General features: G+C 48.7%; 6 protein-coding genes across 6 annotated transcripts; 2 read left to right on the top strand and 4 right to left on the bottom strand.

Moving 5' to 3' along the window:
* Positions 1 to 3,909: 3,909 nt before the first annotated feature.
* On the top strand, positions 3,910 to 4,906 carry F5B22DRAFT_640858 (uncharacterized protein; the record flags this gene model as incomplete). The annotated part of the gene is made up of 3 exons (XM_047977900.1): positions 3,910 to 4,065; positions 4,128 to 4,313; positions 4,379 to 4,906. 3 exons carry the CDS (start codon positions 3,910 to 3,912, stop codon positions 4,904 to 4,906), a joined length of 870 nt encoding a protein of 289 aa, XP_047836274.1.
* Positions 4,907 to 6,117: 1,211 nt separating this feature from the next.
* Positions 6,118 to 6,997, top strand: F5B22DRAFT_8837 (uncharacterized protein). The gene has a single exon (XM_047980662.1). It carries the CDS (start codon positions 6,270 to 6,272, stop codon positions 6,870 to 6,872), a length of 603 nt encoding a protein of 200 aa, XP_047836273.1. The 5' UTR covers positions 6,118 to 6,269; the 3' UTR covers positions 6,873 to 6,997.
* A 1-nt stretch (position 6,998) lies between these two features.
* On the bottom strand, positions 6,999 to 10,089 carry F5B22DRAFT_8836 (uncharacterized protein). Its single transcript, XM_047980661.1, has 5 exons — positions 9,591 to 10,089; positions 9,035 to 9,433; positions 8,673 to 8,925; positions 8,351 to 8,596; positions 6,999 to 8,276 (listed from the first exon to the last, which is right to left on the bottom strand). The coding sequence occupies exons 1-5, from the start codon at positions 9,806 to 9,808 to the stop codon at positions 7,251 to 7,253; spliced, it is 2,142 nt and encodes a 713-aa protein (XP_047836272.1). The 5' UTR covers positions 9,809 to 10,089; the 3' UTR covers positions 6,999 to 7,250.
* An 812-nt stretch (positions 10,090 to 10,901) lies between these two features.
* On the bottom strand, positions 10,902 to 17,605 carry F5B22DRAFT_8791 (armadillo-type protein). The gene is made up of 2 exons (XM_047980655.1): positions 11,715 to 17,605; positions 10,902 to 11,659 (listed from the first exon to the last, which is right to left on the bottom strand). Exons 1-2 carry the CDS (start codon positions 17,439 to 17,441, stop codon positions 11,183 to 11,185), a joined length of 6,204 nt encoding a protein of 2,067 aa, XP_047836271.1. The 5' UTR covers positions 17,442 to 17,605; the 3' UTR covers positions 10,902 to 11,182.
* A 103-nt stretch (positions 17,606 to 17,708) lies between these two features.
* On the bottom strand, positions 17,709 to 18,970 carry F5B22DRAFT_582668 (cytidine deaminase-like protein). Its single transcript, XM_047973322.1, has one exon. The coding sequence runs from the start codon at positions 18,493 to 18,495 to the stop codon at positions 17,959 to 17,961; it is 537 nt and encodes a 178-aa protein (XP_047836270.1). The 5' UTR covers positions 18,496 to 18,970; the 3' UTR covers positions 17,709 to 17,958.
* A 389-nt stretch (positions 18,971 to 19,359) lies between these two features.
* F5B22DRAFT_8667 (uncharacterized protein) lies at positions 19,360 to 21,755 on the bottom strand. The gene has a single exon (XM_047980640.1). It carries the CDS (start codon positions 21,260 to 21,262, stop codon positions 19,529 to 19,531), a length of 1,734 nt encoding a protein of 577 aa, XP_047836269.1. The 5' UTR covers positions 21,263 to 21,755; the 3' UTR covers positions 19,360 to 19,528.
* Positions 21,756 to 24,823: the final 3,068 nt, after the last annotated feature.

Genomic DNA, 24,823 nt, shown 5'->3' with positions numbered 1-24,823 from the left:
TGTGTTTGTGTGCTTTTTGTTTTTTTTTCTTTTCTATACATTCTTTTCTTCTCTTTTTTTTTTCGGTGGGGGGGGGGGGGGGGGGGGGGCGGCGGGAGTATATATGAAGCGAAGAATCCTAAATTTACGAGACACTACGATGTTTGAAGGGGGCATGAGCAAGAGCAGTTCAGGATTATCTGACTTGAGGTGGAGATTCATGATTGCCAATGGCGTTTTAGGGGAGCAGGCGGGGAGGGGCGGGGAGATGGTTTCTATCGGACTATATCTATATCAGCTACGCCTTCTTTGTAATGCATGTCAGAGGCGGTCTATCAAGGCGGCGAAGGGACAGCTCATTGCGACAGGGCGCATGGGAGCGTTTATGTGGTTTGGATGGTCGGCCAAGCGGAATGTATAGACAATGGTTCCGAGCGTTATAATTGCGATACCCACCAAGAGACTCAAAAGTTTTTGATGAGCTTGTTAATCAATTTGATTCGGCGCCCACGCAGGTGATGATGGATCATGCCGAAGTAAATGCTTTGAAAGTTGCGAAGTGTATACTATGCCGTATTCTCTTTGATACATCTTGTAGGTAACTACCTGTTTACCTTGTACCTACCTACCTACATCCATCCCTCTTACTCATCCATGAGGCGGATTGGTGCAAGTTGCTGTTTGTATATCATGCATGGTACTTTCCTACGTCACAATCCAAGGCTTATTATTATCGAGTGGGTGGGTCGAGGGGCAGTGAAGGTACCTACCTACCTACCTAGGCGCGATCCCATTGGCTCCTTGGTACATATACACTAGTGCCCTTGATACCGTACCTCGCTGTTTATTACATACTCTCAGGGTACAGGTATAAGTACATTTACCTTTTTTTCACTGGAAAAGAGGTCGAACTCGAATCTGGTCGTTCTGAGGATTTAGACTAGGTATCTCGATGTGGTGCGCGGGAGGGAGAGGGGAGGAAGGAGGAAGGAGGGGGAGGGGTTGTAGGACTTTTATGTCTAATTGTATAGGTATGTATGTAAGTAGGTATGTAGGTACCTAGTAGTGTACTGTATGTACATAGTAAGTGAGCAGGGTATCTACTGGTACTTATGTCTAGGTAGGTATTGAGTGGTGAGAGTGGAGGTGGGTAGGTACCTATGTAGGTACCTAGGTAAGGACTAAGGAAGGACCCCGGCCGCGCGTGCGCTCCGGGTCGGCTCTTGATTGATTGATTGATTGATCTTCAGGGACCCGTTGCCTCCTTATCTTTATGCGATGCGATGCGATGCGCTGCGAATGAATGAATGAATGACTGGATATGTAGGTGGGAAGTGGTGATATTTCTTTTTTTTATTGCTTGATGTGATGTGAATATGTTTGTAAAATGATTGGCATTATTTGTTATTATTATCTTCTTTTTGGGGAAGGTTGAGTGAGCGCGTCTTATAGATGGGTAAGTAAGACGTAGATTTGGAGAGTAGAGGATGGCTATGGAAATGTAGATGCGATGTTGGCTGTTGTGTAAATGGCAGTAAAACTAAATGTGCATCGGGGACTGAACTCTATAGATCATATGGGACATACCACGCTGAATATACTAATAGTAAGTACCTAGGTAAGTAATGAGATATGGAAGGAAGGTGTGGATGCCTGTTGCTTCGGCGGTTTTGTGTAGCTCAGTTTGACGGTTATTTATCGTGTTGGTTTTACATGTCTAGGGGTTGTTAACTACCTAGGTAGAAGGGTTAAGAGAGCGGGAGAGTTGAGTAGGGAAAAACAAGTTATCGCACACACATCATCATTATCATCAGCAGCTTAACTACCTACCTATGTAGGTAGGCAGGTTGGTCACTTCTTGGTATACCTAGGTAGGAGTAAATTGTAGGAATTATAGGTGCTGGGAACTCATGTATGTAAGATCACGCAACGCGTGATCCTTGGCAGATCAAGGCCCACGGATTGATGCAAGATCCCGTGTACATACTATGTACACTGCCCACATACCTACATACTTAACAACTCGCTCCTAGGTATCCTTATTTACAGTACTTGCATGTTCCTTGAGCTTACTGTTATTACTTGGCTGGGGACATGTAAGCCAGCTATTTCCGTCACTTGGTGGTGGCGGTGCGCAACATGCCTTTAGGCATTTGCTTGTTGGTACGTTTATGTTTTTTGCATTCTAGGGTGCGACTTTTGTTGCTGTATGGTAATGCTTGTAGTAAATGCTTGGGAGAAAGGAGGGAAAAGGAAAGCCAGTTCTCTTCGATGCATAGGTATCGCTTCGTTATAACGGTGGCGTTGTATGTGTAGAAGTGGTCGTTGGAGGAAACTTACACAGACACAGACAGACAGAAATACTGTAGGTACCTATCGGTAAACCCTTTTCCATACTGCCATTGCCATGTTGGAACACTTCCATTCGACAACCTGTCGATTGCCTAACTACCTGGTCATGTTACACGGTGTTGCACATGGATGCCTCGAATATGTCAGGCATACAATGGGGGGATATCATGTGGCACGACTCTTTCTACAAGGGCCAAACATGTGCGGGGGATGGGCTCGTTCGCTGGCAGATCTCAAATCCAGACGGGCGGGCAATACCTAGTCGGAGAAATGGCGAGCAGGAGGAGTCTGATTGAGCGACGACCTTTCCTGTTCGAAACGTCCGTGCAGCAACACTTCGGCAGCGCTGGCGAAGAATTTTTCCAAAGTTCCACCCCGTAGGTATTTCTTTTTTGCTACCTAGCTCTCGTTGCGTTGCGCTGGAGAAGTGAAAGAGGCGAGAGGTGAGATCATGATGGTTCGGAAATTGTGTTTTACACTAAGAGGCGTCCGCACCATTGATAACTACCTGCCTATGTACATTATGCAGCTTCGAATGTCCGTATTCTACCTATACATTTACCATATTCCAGTCTTGCACTCACTAGTTGGTATCGATACAATTCTCCAGAAACTGAAGGTCGTGAGGTTAGCACTTAGGTGTAAGTTATAGGCATGCCTGGGCAATTAAGGCGGGATAGATCCGATGCAGGTAAGGGGCCCGCCACGTCAACCAGCGTCAGCCAACAGACAGCGAACTAGCCAGCGCAGAGAAGCCTTATATTCAGGTACAGATTCAGCGATAGGTAGATAGGTCGAAACAGTGTGCGTTTAACTTGGAGACTTGAAGATGGTTGCCTGTATGTAGCCAGAAAGACATCCTGTGGCTGGTATTGTAAGCAATTGCTTTGAATAGGCATAACTGCACTCGCTGTATTATTAGTATCGTGTTCAATTAATTGGATCCTCCATTTTAAGCATACGCCATGTTGCTGTGTACACTCTGTAGCGTAACGGGCAACAAGTCAATAAATAAATACAGTGCATCGGCTCGATTCGTAAAATCGCACTGTACCCCATGACGCGGGACTCGTACCCCAGCGACGCGCTGCAAGCCAGCCGCTCTCTTTAGACCCCGGTCTATACCTACCTACATAACGAACGCTATCTCTCATCCCCAACCTTCGTTGATCATGGTATTTCTAGAATTCATGTCCTCTCCTCTCTATATGTCTTAGCATAGACGCGTCTTTTCACCTTCTAGGAAGCCTTTGTTGCTTATTTCAAGTCCTGGTTTCTTCACTTCTCCAATTCACTTACCTACGTCTCCAAGACCCTCCCCCAATCATATATCTAGATCGAACTGATCTACGACCCTCCAAGCCGCCACCACTTACACGGGTTTGGGGTGTGAACGTTCCCAACATTGAAGACACAGTGAGCATTGGGTATCTTACGTATCCATCAGAAAAGTCAAGGGCGATGAATACAGCTTCCCCTAACAAACGACGCGCACTCGCGCCAGTAGACGCGAATACTAGATCCCCGCTCGGAGGTCCGCGTCTATTGCCCAACAAGTTGGACTTACCAAAGTCAAAAATGGCCATAGGCACAACTGCCATAGAGCCCAACACCATTAAGCGACCGATAGAACAGGACGGCGACCGAGAACCGTCAGATCCAGTAAAGAAGCGGCGGCTTAGTGGTGCAAGAACTGAACCGCCTTCACCACAGAATGAGAAGCCCCTTCAAGAGGTTAGACTTCTGATCCAAGGCTTCTACGTTGTAGGTACGTGAGCTAACAACATCTGTAATAGGAAGCCGCCGAGGCACCGAGGCCGCGTTCCATATCGCCCGAAGACTCGTCTCTATTTGATAACTCGACAATCGAAAACTCCCAGGTCACAGTCATATCAGAACCGGATATTGAAACTACTGTTGCCCCTGCTGCCACCGAGAATCGACCGCGTCAAGGTAGTATGACACGCGAGGAAGCCCGGCAGGTTAGTGCAAGTCCAACCGAAGTTAGTAGCTTTGCCTGGTACTAACTCTTTGTGTGTGTATGTAGAAGGTAGAGATATTGCGACTTCGCCTAGGGCTTGCGAGCTATAAAGTCAAAACAAATCAGACCGATGTTCCTCTTGAGAGGTTACAAAAGCGACCGATTCCTGGCAGAGTTACGAAAAAGACACCAACAAAACAGATTCCACCAACGACTACCTTGTCATCAACTCTACAAGCCACATCAGTACAGTGCTTAGCGGCAATGGCAAAGAGGAACGAGCAGCAACGCTTGAGCTCACCAGCCAGGATAGAAAGAGCATCTCCTCGGAATGTGGTGCCACCAGTCTCATCACATAGTAGAAACGGGTCGGGCAGCTCAGTGACTTGCATCGATGCAAATGAATCTCCATCGAGAACACAGGAATCGGAACAAAGACTGCCTCCTGAAGTCCTCAGCACACCACAACAGAGGCTTCCCAAAATAGACGACAAGTTTGAAGATAGTGAACGAGGTGGTGCAGCAGAGGGACTACTGAGTCTCTCACAGAGCTCACCGGCATCAATGTTCGAAATAAAAAGCACCCCGAAATAATGGATCAGGAACAGGATGTACAATATATTATTGTGTGCAATATTGGCTGATTTTCTTTGCTGGTTGTATCATCATGCATTTGCCGGCTGAAAAGACAAGGCTGCTTGGAACAGAAAGCATATCATTGGCGTTAGGGCATTAGGAGCACCATCCCCTTCATAAGGGCTTGCATTCAATGGGCTTGGGATAGGGCACACTCTGAGATGATATTTTCATCCACTTGTGAGCGAGAATGATATTGTGTGGGCAGGGTTTACTCCCAGTGTTCAATTTGTTGAAAATGGAAGCAATTTCTTCATATCAAGGTTGATAGGCCTTCTTCTGTTGCAAATGTGAATAACACTGGTATTTGATTCCATACTCTTCCGTTAACTTGCCTTGTTTATCCATGAGCAAAGAGTTATCGGGAAGCGTTTGGACTTGTCTTAGACTTGGTGTTTGCCTCGGGTACTCCAATCAGGTTGGGGTGTAGATAGATATCTATCTGTTCCTGAGGCTATCAAGTACCTACACTACCTACCTACCTATGTCCCCAGGCAATCAAACAATTCCACTGGTGAAATATGTATCTATTTTCCCGCCTCTGAGGCATTAGGTACGTACCCTACTCTCAAGATGCATACATGGGAAGGTGCATCGGCTTTCTTTCATCACGCACCGCACCTCACTTCACTTCACCTCACCTCGAGAGTGGTGTAGAATTGCAGAGAAGGCACGATTCTTCCAGTCCTGCCTTAGACACCTCCCCATGTGAGATTTCTGCTGTCAACCTCTCTACGTCCTTCTATCCTTCTCCACCACGCTCACATCGGGCATCACAACCTTACTCATTACCATTCATGATCATCCATCATACTATATCGACATCTATTATCCCGTTATCTTGTAAGTACATATATCATTTACATCATTCCGTCTTTCACAACACATCTCGTCCTGCTCAAGAAAGCGCAGTATTGCTATACAATATGACTCAAAGGCACTAACTTCCAAGGCCTCCAGCAAACGGCTTGTGGCTTTATCGCAGCTCGCAAGAACCAATTCCCGTACGCTTAGCCAGAATTTCAAAGACTTCGTTTTACAGAGTATCATATACCACCAAGTGAGTTGTTCTATCGTAAAATCAGTCCATATTACAGTCGTGATTGAATCAACCACCTGCGCTGGCTTAGGAACCCTGTTCTCTGGAGTTTGTCTAACTTGTCACGCCTCATATGCAGAGACCAGTTGAAGACAGCTATCGACCCTTACGACCTACACTACTGTTGCCTTATTCACCGTTCATCTCAAACGGCATAATTGCGAGCCCCATCGCCCATACCATATACCTAGCACCCATGCTTAGCAGCTCGCGCCGTACATAATGTGCACAACAGTGATATTTCAGTATAAATGCGGCTGTGCGGAGCGTGTTGTCTTCGAGTGTCCGTTCTCATCAACTACTACCCAAAGTTCAACTTCCAGCTTAAGCTCAAGTCCAAGTGAGAGTCTCCGTGCCCACGCACATCGGAACTGTTCACGACGTTACCAACTCCAGCAGCAAAAGCTGTTTGCTTCCAAAGGAACAACAAAACCAAGCACCATTCTGTCATCACACCAGACACAATCACAAATGCAGACCGGGATACCAGTTCTACCCTTTCCCAAGCCGTCATGTCTGCAAATCGGAAAGCCAGAAGAACAGAGGATAGCCGTCACAGAACTTGACGAACTGTGTCACGACTGTTGGCAACTGGAACTTCAGCTTACGAAACAAAGAGAGAGCAATGACTCCGACACTATGGAAACAGATGGTGATGAACAAGAAGACAGCGGAATGAATGCTCGCGTTCTGCGGGAGATGTTCCTGAATGAATTGGTTGTGCCACCGCAAAATGCAAATTTAGGGGCGACGTCGTCGGCAGAGAGTTTCCCTGAGATTGAGCAGGCCTCTCAACAGGACGTACCTTTGGAAGAAAGATATTGAGTGGCCGGAGTTAGATACGTTTATTGATTGCACGTGATTTGGGAGTTAATTTGGGAGTCGGATTGCTTTGGCACAGATTTCGTTATAGGGTCTCATTCCCGGCGCTATGTGAAGCAGGCTTCATTCTACCTTTTGCACAAAGCTAGGATCACATGAGCATGGTATTATCACTAATTAATTAAATTATTTCCTGACACCGCTGCTTCAAAACTACCTAGCCTATTGTTCCATGCCTGATATGACTAGAAGAATGAACGTCGTCTCACCGTAGATATGTCCTGTGCAAGTGCTGTCTTGGGTTTAAGTGCTTAGGTCTATCTGCTCCCATATCAAATTTATAATGACATAACGTGCAGTTATAAGTAGAACTTTGCTAATCTACAAGAATCTTATTGACAGAGCGACAAGAACTGCTATAAGAGCATTTGCATATGCCGCGTCGTCGCCAGAGACGCGGCCGGCTGCCGCAATGACAGGTGTTTGAGGTCCAGGGGTAGAGATACCGGATGGCGTGGCGCCTGGAACGAAACCTGTACTGCTGACGGTGGTGCCGTTCCCGATCCCCGGGACATTTACGTTCGGAATAACGACGCTCACAGCTGGTATGGTCAGAGACGTTGGCGTGGGAAAGACGCTGCTGTGGCTGCTGACTAGCGCTGTGATTGTGGTGGTGGATGTGATGGTCGCTGTCGTCGTCTCTGGTTTCTCTGCTGGTGAGAGATGGTCATAGGTGTATGCCTTTGCGTGCTCTGTCGGAGTCGACTTTGGCGCGGTGAATGTTGCTTTGATGGGGGTTGGGAGAGGCGTGAGGATGATGACGACGTCTGAGCTGGGGACTGTTGGTGTAGAGGGTGTGGGAGGGATTGAGAGTGCGGATGGATCGGTATTGGGTGTGGAGATCGGGGTCGTGGTTGAGGTAAGGGTAGGAGTGGCGGGACAGATTGTCGTCGTCCGCGTCACGATTACTTCCGTTTGGTATGTGGCTGGACAGTTCATTACGCCTGGGGCCCCGCAGATTGTCATTGTGTGGGTGTATGTTGATGTGTATGTTGGACCAACAACAGCAGAAGAAGAAGAGGGGGAGGGGGAGGGGGAAGAAGAATATGCGGAAGGGATAGAGACGGAGATGGGAAGTGAAATGGGATATGTGATCGCTGCGTAATTGTGACTTGATACTGCTGCGACTGAGGACGAATAATACACGGATGAAGCTGAAACTGAGAAACTGCTTCCGCCTGGGCTGTAACTGGATTGAGACAAGGAAGTGGAAGTTGTGAGAGGGGCGGCGGAAGAGCTGGGTGTAGCGGGTGTAGATAGAGACGAAGCGGAATCCGTGGGTGAGGCGTCGGGCATCGAGAAGCTGATTTCGGAAGCTGTGACTGTGAGAACCATGCTTGGGGACCACTGGAGCGCCTGAAGTCAGTGACTGCTATTCTGTGAGACGCATCGGATTTGGTGAAAATAGCAGAATCGCTTACCGTGAGGGTTGATTCCGTAGCGGAAGCACTCGTGGCTTCGACAGAAGAAGGAACTTCAGTACTTCCTGTTTCTGCGGGTGTAGACGAGATGACCGGCAACGAGGAACTCGCCGCCACATCGCTTGTAGTAGCGGGTAACGCCGGCGTCGTAGGTGCCTCAACCCAGCAGCTGGTTATCGTGTCTGCTGCGAGGAGGGTTGTTGAGACGGTGGGCACGGGGCCGAGGGTGGTGTAGTCCACAACGACCTTCGATCACGATCGATTAGTATTTACATTCATCCCCCTATCTACTGATCTCTACCATAATTGGGCGAAAACTTACGTCGAGATGCGCATACGCGCCAACGTTAAGATCCCACCATATCTCCGTCTCCAAATCACACGTAGGCGTCTTCTCGATGACGGCCACGAACTCAATGATGTTAGCGTAGATGCCTATCACCGCGCCCGCGCCGATGCCGAAGAGGTCGATGCTTGCCTCGGCGCCGGCTTGGACGCGGAGACGCAGATCCGCTTTGAACGTCGCGGTGCCGGATACGACTGTCACTGGGAGAGACTGGCTGTTTAGGCCCTCGCTGGTGTCATATTAGCTCTCAATCAAGACTGTTCGCTCTCAACGTCATGCACACAGGTGTCTAGTACGATACTACGAACGAATACAAGAGGGAAAAAAAAAAAACTCACAAAGCGGAATCATCAATATCGCCTCCAAAGATATCCGCCTCAAGATACGCATCATCAGGAACAGAGACCTGAAACCCAGCAGTAAGATCGATAGCCTCGCTTATACTGAAGACAAGATCCACGAAGAAAACCACGCCAACGTCGAGCCCGGAAATGCCGATGCCTAGAGGCGAATCCGACGCGAATAGGTTCAGCGAGAACGTCTGGCCTGCGCTCGCGCGCACGTCGAGATTGGCGTAGGCCTGGACGCCGCTGAAACTGAGCTTTAGCTGTGGTTTGAGGAAGTGCTTGTCTGTCACTTTTGCCGTGACCGTGCCGTGCGTGTAGCATGTGAGACAGGTCACTGAGAGCTCGGCGTGGGCTGAGCCTGCGTTGTCGGGGGTTGTGTCGTTCCATTCGCTAGGTTAGGGGCGTAGTTAGTTTTTTTTTTCAATGATTCTTTATAACGAACGTCTCAGGGCTTGCCATGAATGAGAGGGAGAAGAAAAGCAGTAAATGAGCAGATTGATATTTATGTGTAGAGGTAGTTATCTAATCTTATTTCGTTCCTACTTACCCGCCGAACAGAACCTCGTTATTCCACGATCTCTCCAGAGAGAAATCCGCCGAGGCCCGCTTCTCGATGTCCTGGCTACGCGCGAAATTTATGCCTTCGCGGACAAGGAGTTCCGTTTCAGCGGAACCGATAGTCGAGAGATCGAGAACCGGCGTTGGGCCGGCGCGACTGGACGATACTGCAATGAGAGCAGAGAGGAGGAATTTGATGTGCTTCATTGCGAGATCGTGTGTACGTAGATTGTGATAAAAGAATGACTTGGTATTTATTTTTTAACGTCCTCTTAATCTTTCATTAAAGATGATTTCGTTACAAAATCGCCAATTAAAAAAAAGGGAGCGTCTGACGAGGAGCTCGACTCAACGAAGTTTGAAAGAAAGACTGTTGATCAAGTTTGGTTTCACCTGGGAGATCTCCTCGCTTTTCGAGTAACGAACGATTGAATGAATGAACGAGTGCAAATAGTCTAAAGAACGGCAGGAGTGAGGGGAGAAGCATACATCTTCTGTTTGTTGAGTGACGAGAAGGTAGGACGTGTATACATACTATGCATCCCACACACGCAACGCAAACACCTACACATACGTATCTAACGGCAAGGCTGTGGTGTGAGGCACTCTTTAATTACCAGGACCACATACGGCGGGACAAAAAAGGTCAAGTTTCTTCGATCCCCGAATGCAGGGGTCCGTTCACCTGTCGGCTGCCCTACGCACCACGACGAGGTGGAAAGAGTGTATGTACGTATCTATTTAGATTAGGCCCCTAATGAATAGACATGAAGGTAAGTAAGTAGTGAATCAGCGAGTCCAGCACCCCCTCGCTTGCCGCCGGCCGAGAGTATCATCAGCTTAGACCAAGAGGCGTTCAAGAGGAGGACATTGAAACCAGCAATGTAACGCAAGCGTTCGTTTGCGATGCCGGAGACCGAAGCCAGCAAGCAAGCATCCAGCTTGATCCCGCCAAGACATACTCGAGACAATCCTACCGTAACCTCGCCCTGTCGATCGGTATTTCTGGTAATTGTCATTAGGAAGACATATGGGTAGCCGGATTACGAAAAGGCTTAATCTCGATAGTTAGATTTTAGTCACATAGTTTGTGGTATCCGGTGAAGGCGTGGAAAAGGGGAGGAAGGTCTCGGAGACCGCGACGACGAGGTACCTGCAGCGCACCTGAGGCAATGCATCGAATCACGGCTTCTAGATTCAGCTTGATGACTATATGGGGACCAAGATTTCCTACTTGTGAGTTATTGGGAAATAAGTATGTACATAGGTAGGAAGTTTTAAACACCTAAAAACGAGCTGCAGATGACCAAACTCATAGTTACGGACAATCAATGGGCTTAACTCACGTAGTATTTCTCTAAGTCTATAGCTAAGATATTCCTGTAATTGCTCGAGGTAAGGCTCACTAGATGCTGTACTTCCCAGGGTGATGGTGAAGAACTTCTGAGAATTCTTTCTAAATGCGATGGCACACCCCAGTTGTATCTGTTTGCAGAATCGACCTAGGCGTAGCATAAGTATTCGTAGATCTTGCCGATCATATCATTATTGTTTTCTTCTCTCATAAAATAACATTGAAGCTTAACTGCCGCCAAAATTCATCTTCAACGTGATGCTGGGTTGACCCGTGTTATTGTTGTCCCGATCAGCATCGTTGTCCTGGCGGCCAGAACGTAGCACTTCTTCCATAAAAGCCTTCTGGCCCTCATTCATTGCTCCTACTATTCCCTTGAAGGCCGCTTGATTCACCGAGGCCAATTCAAGCAACCTTGTGCTTGTCTCCTTGTACACTTCGTCTCCCTCATTGGCAGCTCGATTGAGTAATGTTGGAACCACAATGGACATTGCGATTTGTGCGTGGTCTTTGCTTATTACCGACACATATTGCGTTAGTGTTTGCGCTACAAGTTTTCTGGCACCCTCTGGATCATCACGATCAGTGTCGGACACAAAAGCGACAAGTCGCGGGAGTAGATAGCGAGCAATCGACTGGTCAGCTGGTGTTGGAGAGTTTTGCAACATCAGAGATCTAATACAGTTGGCAGCAATCTTGGCAGTCTAATAGCAGAATAGTCAGCAACAACAGGTTACGATGTGATGAAAAGAAACTCACCATGCGATCAGTTAGACAGTCCAGAACTTCGTCTAAAAATTTCGCAACTACGCGATCATTGGCTGCTAATCGATTGTTGCCGCCAGTGAAGAGGATGGTAATTATAAGGAGGCAATTTTTGACGCATTGCAGTGATTGTGGTGTGTCTCGCCTCTGAGCATTCAAATAAATAGATAGGAAGCGACGCAAGCAGCCTTGCACCTGGCTATCAGTAGGCGATTTGTCGTCAGAAAGGTTACGAGAGTTGGCCATGCTTGCGACGAACCGCTTAAACATGGGCAACGCCTGAGGTACAATTATTTCCTGACAAGAGGAAGTTGCAAGTATTGTCGCAAAGATGTGGATGATACATGCATGTAAATCTGTTTTGATGATAGCAGGGAATACCTCGGCAGCGTCGACAATAGCGCTCAGGCCAGTTCTTACGAGTAGGACTGACTCCTCAGTCAACTGATAGCGAACCTGTTGATTGGCCTCTGTAAGGTTCGGTAGCAGACCTGAGAGGACCAACACAATGATCCTGGTCAGTTCAAATAGCTGCTCGATATCTTCACTTAGGTCCCCGTCTTCTGTCTGACCATTTTTTCTGGCTGATGGATGGGCAATACATAAGGCCCGTGCAATTTCGACGATGACACTTTGAACATCGAGGCTTTCTGTCAAGACAAGGCGATCTAGGAGATCCATTGTCTCGGAGAAGATTGCTTCCCTGTATATGGCTTGGCCAGAGACGCTGGGGTGGAGGATTTTCTTTAGGGCCTGCAGAATCGGGAGAGTTTGTTCTTGGGTGGCAAGAGAGTCAGTCTGGCCTGGACGGGTTGCAAGTGCCTCGAACGCAATACCAAAGAGAACAAAGAAGAATGCTACAGGTTCGTCGCGGTAGTTGATATCAGCACCCTTAGACTGACCATTGGGCGCAGGACCGTCGGTTTCCTTGCCGTCAAGAGCATCGAAGACAAACTCGCTGTCTTGTTCAATGAGGCTCGCAATAGCATCGACGAGCTTGAGCCATGATTCTTGGTAGAACCTAAGAAGGGTCTCCCGATTGAGAGCAGAATAAATCGTCTCTAAGCTGCCTGACATAGATGGTGGCCCAAGTGTCATCGATATGTCTGGCTCGAACCGGAGACGCGCAAACTCGCGCAGAGAAGCTAGCCACAGCGGTGTTAATGTGTTGACATGAGGCTTTAGAACCTCAAGGAGGTATTTCTGCTCTAAGCTGGCCACTTGAAGATCTGCCCATGCTGAGAAGACAGACATCTTGACCATTACCTGAGCGTTAGGACTTAGCCCTTTCAAGTCTCCGATCCCTGCATTCTCTACATCTGTGGAAAAGTTCTCCAGTCCAGTAACAAGGGTCTTCAAGATTCGTCCCATTCGATCAACATCCGTCACAATACCAGTCGAGATGAAGGCGGCGCACACATTAACAGCTTCGGAGGCGAGCTCTGGAGAGGAATCAGCCGCAAATGCGGGCGTCAACGCCGAACTGATTTGTGCTTGATACTGTTCTAGCAGCATGGCTTCTTCAAAGTCCGGATCCGGCGTTTTGCCGAACATCTTCAGTACGGCGCCAATAATCTTCAAACCCCAAATTCGAAGTTCTAGTACGCTGGAGGTGGATGCAGAGAAAGCCGTGCGGATAACGTCTGCTATCCGGCTCTGCAGTAACGGTTGCGCAGGCGATTCTCCATTTGTAGCGACATCTTTTGTGACCAAGATAAAGATATCACTAAGACAACTCATGGCGAAAGTCCTCACTTGCCAACGTAGAGGTTCCATCTCAGAACTGCCAGCGGGGTCCTTCTCATCCTTGGAAGCACCAGCGGCTGCAGCGAAGCCAGCAACTTCTTCATCGTGGAGATCAATGTTAGCACTTGGCTTGGCATTTTTCTGTGGTAATGGTTCAATAACCTTTGGTCGGGTCATTTTAAGTACATTTTGGCATCGTGACAACCAAGCACTTGTATCTTTTAAAAAGGTTTGACGCAGCCAATTGCGGACGAGGGTTCGAATGCCATCGTGATCTGGCGATGTATCTAGAACGAGCCAGAGTTGGTCCTCGAAGCCCGGATCTGCCGCAAGAAGAACGTCATGGGGATCTCGCTTCATTAGATTGTATAGTCCATCCACAGCAACATCGCGAATATCAGGGAACTCAGATTTCAAGTACTTTTGTAGCAGCTTAACGTAGTCCGCGAAAACCATGTGACCCGGGGCATATAGAGAGAGGTGCTCAAGACATCCGAGGCAAGCCCTTTGGGTGAGTATATCCTCTTCTTTCTGGAATTGGCCAACCAAAGTGAAAATAAGCTCACGAGACTTGGTAGAGTCCTGTAAGTCGGGTCCTACCACATTGATCAAAGAATCAACGCAACGGGCAATAGCCGTAACGGTGGATAATTCCATCTCGAGACTCATCGATATAGGCGATGCTACCTCGGTATGATGTGACTCGGAGAGATATAGTTGGGCTAACATTCCAAGTGTCCCAGACACATAAGGACCGAACCCTAGGCCAGCTGCATCTGCAGCGAGACCCAGGGCCTCCAAAGCCCAGTAATGAACTGTCGGATGTGGATCATTACAAAGAGACATTAGTATCCCCGTGATAGTCTTTAGATGGTACGCAGCTCCCATGCCTCCCACTTTGGCCTGGATGCAGCCTAGAGCCATAGAGCATCCCGCGCGTACGCTAGGCTCCCTATTTCCCACAATCATGTCAACTAGGTACTTTACCTCATGGTTTGTGAAGCCGTTACCAGAAGCGTTACATAATCTAGCGATAGCGCCGTACCCAATACTTCGGATATACTGATCGGGGTCCACGACAAATTCCCTGATCATCTCTTGAAGTAGCTTCTCGACTGCCGGATTGGTGATGTTTCCTGAGGAAGATTGTGTTTCCTTGACAGCCACCTTTAACGTTGAAAGTAAAGCACTAGCAATATTTACAGCCATAGCTGCTTTTCTCCCAGGGTCCCGTTGCAGAGACCCAGCTGACGTGTATGTAGCTATTTGTTCAAGAACGCTCTCTTGAACTTTGGCAGGTGTTACAGGAAAGACAAAAGCGAATAGGCGCACTGCCATATTCACAACTTCGGTAGCCGGCGGATCTGGGAGTTCTGATGCAGGGTCCAAATTACCAATGTACAGAGTAGCAGCATCATGCTCCAGGGACGGGCATATTGGCGACAGAAGAAGGCTATCGATGATGCGATCTGGGTCCGTTTCGTCTACCAACAATTCCTCAGTGGATTCATCCTTTTCACCTGGAAGTTTTTTCGACTTGAACCCGCGAATCAGCCCGTTGACACCGAAGCCGGCATTATCGCCAACTTCCCAGACTGTCTCGAAGGTGCCCGCCGCATTAGCAATCGAGGCACTCAAAGAGTTGCCACCATAGTTCTCGGGGTCGGCGAAAAGTGATATGGCAATGGTGAGCAAGTTCGACTGCAATAAAGCCTCGATACCACCTGGCGGGCTCTGGTTTACAAGCTTGACGTAGCATTGAAGGACTCGTCTCTGAGCCATCATGTCAAGATCTTGTAGTTGTAAGGCTGGTGTTAATCTTTGAGAGATATCATCGGTGGTCCTTTTTGAGGGAAGAAGCTTAAGAAAGGCTGTGGTTCCTTGAAGCATCGTTGCTATACGCTTGGAAACATCAACGGTCAAAAGACGACTATTGAACTGCAGGAACGATAGAATGCAACTCAAGGCACACTCTTTGACATGGGTAAGGAATGAAACCTCGAGGATACTTCGGTGAGTGAAGTTGTCTTTAGCAAGAGGCTTAGGGAGTGCATTTTTCCACAAAACCAGCAGCTGGGAGAGGTGGATTTTGACGAAGTTTGGACCAAGTGACATCAAGCCCCCCAGCAGAATCCATGCGACTTGAATTTGTGCGCTTGAAACCCGTAGTTCTGACTGTCCGCTTGATTTAAGCAAGTTAGTTGCCATAGAGTAGACACGGTTGTTGATATCGAGTGACCCATATAGTGGACGCGCTGAGCTGGTACTTAGAGCAGCCGCGAGCCCGTGAGCGAAACCGACACATCTCGTAGGGGAGTTTCGTCCTCCCGTGAGCAGATTAAGTTCCCTGGTTAAGCTGTTCATGCAGATAGAGAGACATGAAAGGAGTTGTTGAGGGCACGCAAGGACCAACGCCTTCATACATTGTGACGCATACACCTGTACAGTATAGCTAGGATGTTGCAAAATTTGTAAGAGACCATCTCGGCAACCCTCTGCAAAATCATTTGAAGCAGAACCTAATGAGTTTATGAGTGAAGTGACAGCCCCCAGGGATGAAATGAGCGTATATTTGCTTGGTTCGGGCCGCTCTTTTATGACCTCGGGATAATTCTTGAAGATTTCGTTGACGACAGACTTCGCAACTCTCATTTGACCAGACTCTCCAAGTATTCTGCGTCCAATGATATCTTGAAGTACCGTGTCTACGATGCGACGAGAGATGAGCAGCCTATACCGATTATTGAGTATGTTTTGATTACCCAGGATATCGACCGCCAAGTGTTCAAGAATTCTTATATAATTGGTCTCGACGAATTTCTCTCCTAGGCGCTTGACTACTCTCCCATAGCATACGCCGATAGCTGCCCTGGCCCTATTCGTTGTAGACATGCGAGTATACTGGGTGGATAATGTTTTCATAATATCTTGTAACGAAAGCACCAAATCCTGGCTTTTCTTTCCACCTCCAGGGGCTGGGCTACCAGGCCGTGATGGGATATCATCTTCCTCGTCCACTACACCACCTGGGGCCATGGAAGCTCTCTTAAACGTGTTGGTCCTCTTGGGCTTCTTAAATTTCAGGGCTGAACTAGCACTGGCCCCCTGTTCGGAGTGGTTTTTAACCATGGCTTCCGCCAAACAGTCAGCTGCAGCATGCCGGACTTGAGAGGAACTCGAGTCGATTATCTTGAGGATAGTTGATTTTAAGCTATCGAAGTCGCCCGAGTTTTCAAAATACGGTGTGTTCCTGACTAGTGATTTCAAGCAGCGACAGGCAGAAACGATGGTAAGTGACCCCTTATCGCTAGTCGCCGCACTCCGGGCTTGTTTCCAGATGTCTCTGGCTATAGTTTCTTCCATACTACCTTGGATCATACCGGCTACTTTGCCAAGTGTGGTGAAGGCAGCAGCACGCAGCCCAGCATGACTCTGAGAAGACTTGACTAGTTTAACCAAGGTCCCACAAGCGAGCGCGTGCAGGTTGATGGCACTGTCACCAGCCGCAGCATATACGTCGCCCAGACAAACCACAGCAGCATGTTTTGTGCGAACTTCGGAGTCGGTCTTGGACTTGCTACTTGAAACAATAGTGGACAGTTCGTTGACCGTCTCGAACAAGAGCTTTCTGTCGCCTTTCCCAAGCACATGCGCTAGGATTTTACCCAAATTGTTCCTTATGACTCGACCTGGAGATGGTGTTTGCAGATTAATGATCTGAAAGACCTCTTTTTTGAGATAGAATTGCTGGGCGGTGCAATCATCAGCAGCAAGGGCAAGAGCATGCTTGCTAAGGGAGGCGACAAAGTTCAATAGATATAGGTCTTGCTGCTCAGCGGGTAAAGATTGCAATGTAGATAATTGAAGCTCGGGGTTCGTGGAGGGGACTCGTGTGGGAGCTGGAGCTGGTGTTGATTCGGTGGCGGGATCTGTGTCCGCACCCTGCGAGGCCCGGGGCGAGTTTGGTGATGACATTACTGTTATGAGCGCGTTTCGAACGCTTATACAGAATTAATAGAATCGCAGGCGCATTCTCATTGAGCAGTCAAAAGCGTGCGGCCGGCCGCGTTGCGATCGGAGGTCAAGAAGCGTAGGAGGACGCTGTGTGTTGTGTAAGGAATTAGAGCGGTGCCTCTTTGGAGGCCAAGTCGATATGTAGCTTTCCATGCACATCCAGTAGCGCAGTGTGCACTGCCAGATACCCCTGAAACGCCAATAGCTATTGGTAAGATGCTGGCCAATCACGGCCTCAAGGCTATATACCGCATATCTCGTTAATTTATCATTGTTGCATACAAGGCTCCTTTTATCCAATACCACGAGTTCTGCACGAATCCCAAACATGCTTGTAAAAGGTATTTACAAAATAACGAAGAAGCGGTATACGTTAGGTACCCGCCTCAACGAAGAAGATAACTAATGATATTAATCGACTTTGGTTCATAGATATAATATAGGTAATGTGGTAGATGTAAGGCGTATCATGTAGAATTTAATGTCCAGCCATCGATATTTCCGTAATCTTGTCATGTAAATGCGGCACAGGATATACGACCTTAACACCACTAGCCTCAAGCCGTTGCTGCCCATCGTTATTGGCGATGAACGTCCCCGGTTCCCTTATCCCTACATAGACCGTCTCGATCGCACTTTTCAACCGGAGGATTCTAGTGGCACAAGTCATATTACCGCTAAGTCTTTCATTACACGGCTCCATGGTCGTATACAGCACCGTGTGGGTGGGGAGGACTTCGTGGATGCGCTCTTCTGGGAGGCCATGCTCGTCGGCGATCTTGATGAAGCAGCATTGCTCAGCGTGAGTCGTGCCGGGGTCTCCTTTATAGTCGCGCGGGTACTCCAGGGAGTATCCAGTTGACAGGATCTTGCCTGTGTCGGCATCGACAAGGACGGCCCCTACACAAAACTTGTTGGCTGCCGGCGGTGACTTCTGCGCCTGGACGAGGGCAAATTCCATGAAAGCTTCATGGTCTCCAATGCTGAAGGTTGGGTATTTTTTGCCTGGATCCATGGAATAACTGCTGTTTGAATCAGCTTGCTCTTGTAGTGACCACTTTGATTTCGACGACTAATGTGTTGTTAGAATGGTTCTTCGTCGTGTGCAACGTCGGAGTGGGGTGTCTGGCGGGGATGGTTCTGGCTACACTTAGATCAACCACGGAGCTTGCCGGTTTCTTAAAATGTGATCAATAGTAAAACAAATATACTGGTTGGCCATTCGACGACAATACCGCAAATGACGATGTCTAATGGGATTGATGTTGCGCGCGGAGGGGAGTGAGTTTTGTAGGCTACGGTGTTAGCTCACAGTACTTAGCAATTCGCATTTTGCACCGAGCCATCTCGCTGAATTTTTTCTTCTCAAAATTGAGCTCTTATGCCTCTTGATAAAAGTATCTCATGATTCCAGACCGATCTTCAAAGAATCCTCGAGCAGCCGTAGCTTACTCAGAATTTTTGAAATCTCCGCCGCAGCCGCATTTTCAGTTGATCTTTGCAGGTGGAGCTATGAACAAAAGAAACCCCCCAAAGCTTTCTACGTCGCAGGGCTTCTATAGAAATCTCCAAGACTTGAGCACCTTTTACCATGATGTTCACGCCCTTAGCAATAAAACGAAGATGAATATTCACGCAAGTAGAATTCATACCGAATTATCAATTAACACTATTTTTTATTCCTATTTGCCTGAAACCAAGTTAAGATGAAAGTTCGTCTCTCATTCGCCATCGCTAACATCAAGAAAAGGAGCAAGATAGCCCCCTGTGATCATACTTCGTACTGTTTCCCGATATGTCATCAACCACGTCCATATGGGATACAGCTGCTCTTGCTTAGCTGCTGCTGGTATTGAAAAGGAAACTCAGACTGAACGCCCCGCTAGGTCAAACACCAAGTAACAATTTTCATCGCCCTCACCATCCGCTTAATGAAGGCACCACAACCAAGTGACAAAAAGAGTAAAGAAAAACAGATCATGTAACTATAGGAATTGACATGCCGCATATGTTTTTACTTCTGTCGTTTATTCAGTCAATAAATCACGTCAAGGGGGATATGGCGGCCTCCGCCGCAGCCGCGGCGACTGCGGGATCTCAATGATCTGCGGTACGCGTCTACGGCCCCGACCGAGCCCGGCGTCTGTCGAATAAGTGTACGACGACGGCGACGGCGGGTTGAGGTCGAAGGGGTCATCCTCGAGAATCGACCCTTGCTGCTTGCGACGCTCGAATTCCCGGCGGTACTCATCATCCTCATATTCGTCGTCGTAATCGTCGTCCCCAAGTGAGAGGCCCGAGAGATACCGCGGCATGTCCAGATCGTCAGGTCCTCTGTACATGCGCCGCGGGTGTAGCGACGAGCGCTCTTGTACGATGTGGGGGCGTCCGCGGTCGTGTGCCTTTGTGAAGACTAGTTCTTCTAGACGAGCGTCTACTTGACCGCGGCGGTACGCGTCTTGGCGTATCCGCTCGATATGGCTTGCTACTGAGCCCGAGTCTTGGGAGACTGGGTATGGGGGCCGACGCGGCGGCAGAGATATGTGTGGAAAGGGTGGACTGCCACCTCGCCTGTGATGATCCCTTCTATGCTGGTCATTCCTTGGGGTGTGCGGACGATGTTGATTTGCGGGACCATTAGGGCGATGTTGGGTGTGGCGGTCCTTGGCCTGGCGGTGGCCCCGGTCAGATACTGATGATGGCGGTGTATGTGTTCGGCCACGGGAACCCCCTGATGAGGAACCACGTGAGTATCGCGAATCATCAGAATCAGAATCGGAGCCGCTGTGTCGCATTGCCCTCGGATTATGGCCGCGTCCTTGGCCACCGGTATGCTGATGGGCGTTTTGGTTTGGATGAGAGCCAGGAGGCGGCCGGTTTGGTGGCGGACCGGGCTGTTGTCTATGTGGTTGCTGTTGCCCCTGGAACTGAGCTTGGTTGGCTTGCACCTGAGGGAAGACATTGTGCACTACTCCTGGCTGGGTTTGATACATTCCGGCCATCGCCTTTCTCGCTCTCCAGAGTTGTATAATGTCGACACTTTGGCGGGGGGCCCGCTTGAAATAAGCGGTTAAGGATATTCTCTCATAAGTCTTCTTCTTTTTCTTCGACTTATGACTACTGTTTCCCGAGTGTGGTCTCTTATTCGATGGGAAGAGGAAGGAGTTGGTGTTTCGATGTTTTCCAGATGGAACAGATATACGGTGGGGGTTCAAAGCTACTGGGTAATATGGCTCAATCCGTCTGAGTTGATGATCAATCTGTTCTAAGGACCAACAGAAGTGGACTGGATCTGGCTCCTGCTTCATGAGATCCTCCAGGGTGGAATCTATTTGGCGTTTTAACGCCGGAGTCAAAGTGTTTTTCTTGTCGATGATGCCTTTTGTCGTTGAATTCAGCTGCCGAATTTTGTTGGCAGCTACCCGATTCGAAATGCTTCGATCCTCAGTCCGGATTACCTTCTCCCAGCTAGGCCACTTTGGCTGGCCATAGTCGTCGAGCGCGTCTTTGTCAAGCATCTTCTCCAAGCGAAATACCTTATAATCCGTGAGCTCAGACTCCATATCTGATTGTGATTTGAAGTCTTGGGAGATATCTGATATCTTGATTGCCGGTCCTCCATGTAGATCCACCGGAATCATGTTTCTTGGTGGAGCTGGCGGAACGGCCTGTTGTCCTTGTGGGTGACCTTGGGGATGCCCTTGTGGCGGACGGTGTTGAGTGCCGCCATGCTGAGCCGGGGCCTGTGGATTCCCGTTTTTGTCAAAGACTTGTAGCGGCATTGAGAAAGTGTACTCCCTATCTGTTCGTCACTTTCTATTGTAAAGCAAGACGGGAGAATGGGCTACAGATGTGGTTCGGGCAAACAAGATGTGGGAAATTCCAAAATCTTGGATGGGGTCCCCTGGTGCTTTTATGTGCACTTGAAGGAGACACGCTAGATCTGTCTGACTATGTCTAGGGTATTTCATGTAAAGTAAGGTGAGTGGCAAGTATATGACTGTAGCTCCAAATGCCTGGAGGGAGGGAGGGAGGGACGAAACCCCCTCAACAATCTATCAAACCGACCAAGTGTGGGTGTAGACAGAGCCGCAATACCTACTATAAACCTGCCAGTCTAGATACAAAGAACCTTTCCTCGGAGACTTGATCAATCCCTGCACCAAGCCTCCTCCAGCTTGTGGTTGTTGAGCAGGCCGTATCATTGGCCGGCTCGTGCCCGACATACCGGATATGGGATGATTCGATAACGGCTCAATCCGTGATATTGACAAGCATAGACCCCTTCTCTGCCCTTCTACTGGGCTTTCTGCCAAGAGTAAGCGAAATGCCATGAACGAGCTAATGAACGCCCGATGGTGATGTATGACGAATCATATGCAAGCGGCCCTAGGATCGATTGCCTGGCCGCCCAGCAAGACACGAGGTGAACGAGCCGCCGTTTTTGGGTCGCGGACATCGCAAGGCAGACTGCTGACCTAGCTGCCTACCGAGATACCCATTCTCTGCGCCCTGCTATTGTGTGCATCAGCTCGGTTTCTGATGAACCCGGTGCCCGGTTATGAAGGGCTGTTGATGTACGTAAGCGAGCCCTCCAACTCATTGGGCAGCTTTGCAGAGCTACATCCACTGCTTCTTCATACATCCAACGGCGTATGCATGTCCTTATGATCATGAACATGATTTTGGAATGTTTGCGATTATGTTGGCACTATGCCCAGCTCTTTACCGACGACAGACGACCGCCCAGCCGGAGTGAACCATATGCATGCTGGCCCCGGCCCTTGTACTTGGAGACTATCACATTCCTTCTGCTGTCAATGAGAGCACAATCGATGGTCAGAGCGAGAGCATCAGTATGAGTGAGGCGCGCTCTGGTAGCTACATTCAATCCCCCACTTTACACCGCAGCCTTGGGACGAAGATCGAGTTGCCCCTCACTAGGCCAGATGCCTGTCGCGATGATGTACATGCATATTACATACATACACTACAATATCATCTGTGCGTACGTTTATTCTGTCATTTCTGAGCTCTCTCGGGGTTATTTCCTATGTCTTCCGGTCATGTTGTGCGGCTCTGTAGTGGAACCACGCCTTCGACATGGCTAGAGAAAGCTTCGTGGATTCGGCAACCTCGGAGAATATGTTGCATCATATTTCTCATGGAAATCCTCGGTTAGGCTTCACCGTCATCTCAACTTTAATAAATGCGACATGATAAACAAATCTCCTTGTTCAAGATGAAGCCACGTTGCACCTCGAGGTGTGTTGGCTGTAGCACACCCACAGAGCTCATCTATGTTACGCTGCGCATCCTTCAGAGGTTTCGGGACCGGCCTGCCATATGTTTGAAGAAAAAAGCAACATACGGTAGACCATCGTAGCCTACTTTAAGGCACGTCAGAGACACGTCTTCGTTTGCTCATATATTTATCTAGATCTTGGTTGAGGCATGCATGACATGCGCTCTCTAGATTGCCAATAATAAGATGTTCCCATCCGCCGGTACAGCTATCAACAAGCCAGTTGGGCAGAGTCAGAAATCGGAGCTGTTCGGCCACGTTTGAATATTCCGCGAAGTGGCTGAGACATACCAGCTCATCAACCAGACGTGCCCAGTAGTATTCACATCAGGCGAATTTCTCGGAACGGGAGAGCATGAAGTCTACCATCAAGTCGCCCCCCCTACCTATACAGTTACCGGATGTCCGTGAGACGAATTGAAGGAACCGATGATAATTGCCGAAGGATCGTAATACCCCGGATAGGTATTTGATAATTCCAAGCGTGAGCTTAGAGAATTTCTAGGCCATTGCGTGTCCACTTTGGTCGAGACTGATCATCGTTACTATCTTTCTCTACATTATGCTGTATTCAGTCCCACGACTGAGTGCCCTCTGTAACGTTGAACCCCTCACATAGCTCGACTGCCACGCATTCAGAAGCTGTTGCGATACCTATCTTCTACTGATGATCACCAGATCTGTCTAATCATGTGCCAGGCCGGCGCACGTCCGGGGGCCCGTGAGTCGTTGGGCGAACAGGAGTCCTACGCCGTGGCGTAAGCCTCTCATGCGCGTGCTGGCCAGGCATCAGAGATCATCGCTAGGAGTCAACCTTGTGCTTGCTCGGTGCTACTGCAAGTAACCATTGATCGTGAATACAGAGAAGGGTCCAAGTTGGCCTGGCCTCATTCTGTGCAACGCACGCCTGCGAGATTCGTTGTAAGAGTTTACTAATCGGCCAACTCTCCATCATCTCTGCGCGACGTGCAAGTATTCTATAGCAAGAGATCAGCGACGGATGACGATCTCAAGATTCCAACCGTCTTCTAGGCAGCACCGCGAAGATAGCTTGGCTATCGAAATGGCGTTGACATGCAAGTAACTTCCCGGTGTATTCGAGTGCTCGAGTTTTGACTGGATGCCTCAGAGCCTATCTCGGTGATCCCCCCATTCCGGGCAGGGTCGAGTTCGACAACGATAAGCACGCCCACAGCCGATGCTGGAAAGGTGAGAAGACGAATCAGGTCAGCTCTTCCCGCAGAAAGGGTGGTAAGCTGTTGTTGTACTTCTTCCAATAAATTCGAGCATCGTCATACAATTAAGAGACTAATTTTATAGCCAGGTGTACGCGACTACCATCCAAACGGCCCAAACGAAGCTAAATGACGTTACATCGTTCAATAGTCCCGTGAAACACGGCACGCCCCGCACTTCGGGGTCGTATACTAGCAGGCATTAAGATGATAGCTACCGGTAGGCTCGGGACACTCATTCAGGATGATTGCCGAGAGAAGGGATGATGAAAGTGACAGGTCTCATGATTAAGAGAGAGTTGCTCGACGACGCCGAGCAATATATGCGGAAGTTTGTTCTACATTCCGCAAACCCGCTCATGAGAGACCTGAAAAATTATCTCTTATCTACCCCAACTCAACTATGATGCTAGCTGCCCTAAAAAGGCTTCACTTCGTAACGATCGGCACGCCATACAGAATAAACCGGCTGGTCCAAGGGCGAAGGTGGTGTGATTCACAAAATAGTTTGGTAACCTCGCGTCGAAATACTTCTCTGTGTTGTTCAGTCTTCTTTTCGAGATCTACACTCCACTACGTGTCTGCCAGGGACCCTTGTATCATGGGGTAAGGTGACACGACATGATCAATTCGCGCCCTGCTATCGGCTCCGAACCAACGAGGAAGCACATGGGAAAGCAAGGGGGCTTCTCTATGACATGGCCTTGATGTTGCGTGTCAAAAGGACCCTCCTGTAGTCAGGCCTTCCGCCGATCAGAGCATGAGAAGATACTGGTACGTAAGTTTTCGCTGTATCCTCGGAT

This window comes from Xylaria bambusicola (genome assembly GCF_022495145.1).
Source record: "Xylaria bambusicola strain CBS 139988 unplaced genomic scaffold F5B22scaffold_1, whole genome shotgun sequence".
NCBI lineage: Eukaryota > Fungi > Ascomycota > Sordariomycetes > Xylariales > Xylariaceae > Xylaria > Xylaria bambusicola.
This window is presented reverse-complemented; position numbering and strand designations above follow the sequence as displayed.

What these genes read in the sequence shown, in the direction of transcription:
- F5B22DRAFT_8837 (XM_047980662.1), top strand. Translation starts at nt 6,270, where the DNA reads ATGTGCACAACAGTGATATTTCAGTATAAATGCGGCTGTGCGGAGCGT.
- F5B22DRAFT_8836 (XM_047980661.1), bottom strand. Translation starts at nt 9,808, where the DNA reads ATGAAGCACATCAAATTCCTCCTCTCTGCTCTCATTGCAGTATCGTCC. An exon ending in AACGAGGTTCTGTTCGGCGG is followed by an intron (nt 9,434 to 9,590) that starts GTAAGTAGGAAC and finishes CCCCTAACCTAG; the next exon opens with CGAATGGAACGACACAACCC. An exon ending in CTACGGAATCAACCCTCACG is followed by an intron (nt 8,277 to 8,350) that starts GTAAGCGATTCT and finishes CAGGCGCTCCAG; the next exon opens with TGGTCCCCAAGCATGGTTCT.
- F5B22DRAFT_8791 (XM_047980655.1), bottom strand. Translation starts at nt 17,441, where the DNA reads ATGTCATCACCAAACTCGCCCCGGGCCTCGCAGGGTGCGGACACAGAT. An exon ending in ACTGTCTAACTGATCGCATG is followed by an intron (nt 11,660 to 11,714) that starts GTGAGTTTCTTT and finishes TTCTGCTATTAG; the next exon opens with ACTGCCAAGATTGCTGCCAA.
- F5B22DRAFT_582668 (XM_047973322.1), bottom strand. Translation starts at nt 18,495, where the DNA reads ATGGATCCAGGCAAAAAATACCCAACCTTCAGCATTGGAGACCATGAA.
- F5B22DRAFT_8667 (XM_047980640.1), bottom strand. Translation starts at nt 21,262, where the DNA reads ATGCCGCTACAAGTCTTTGACAAAAACGGGAATCCACAGGCCCCGGCT.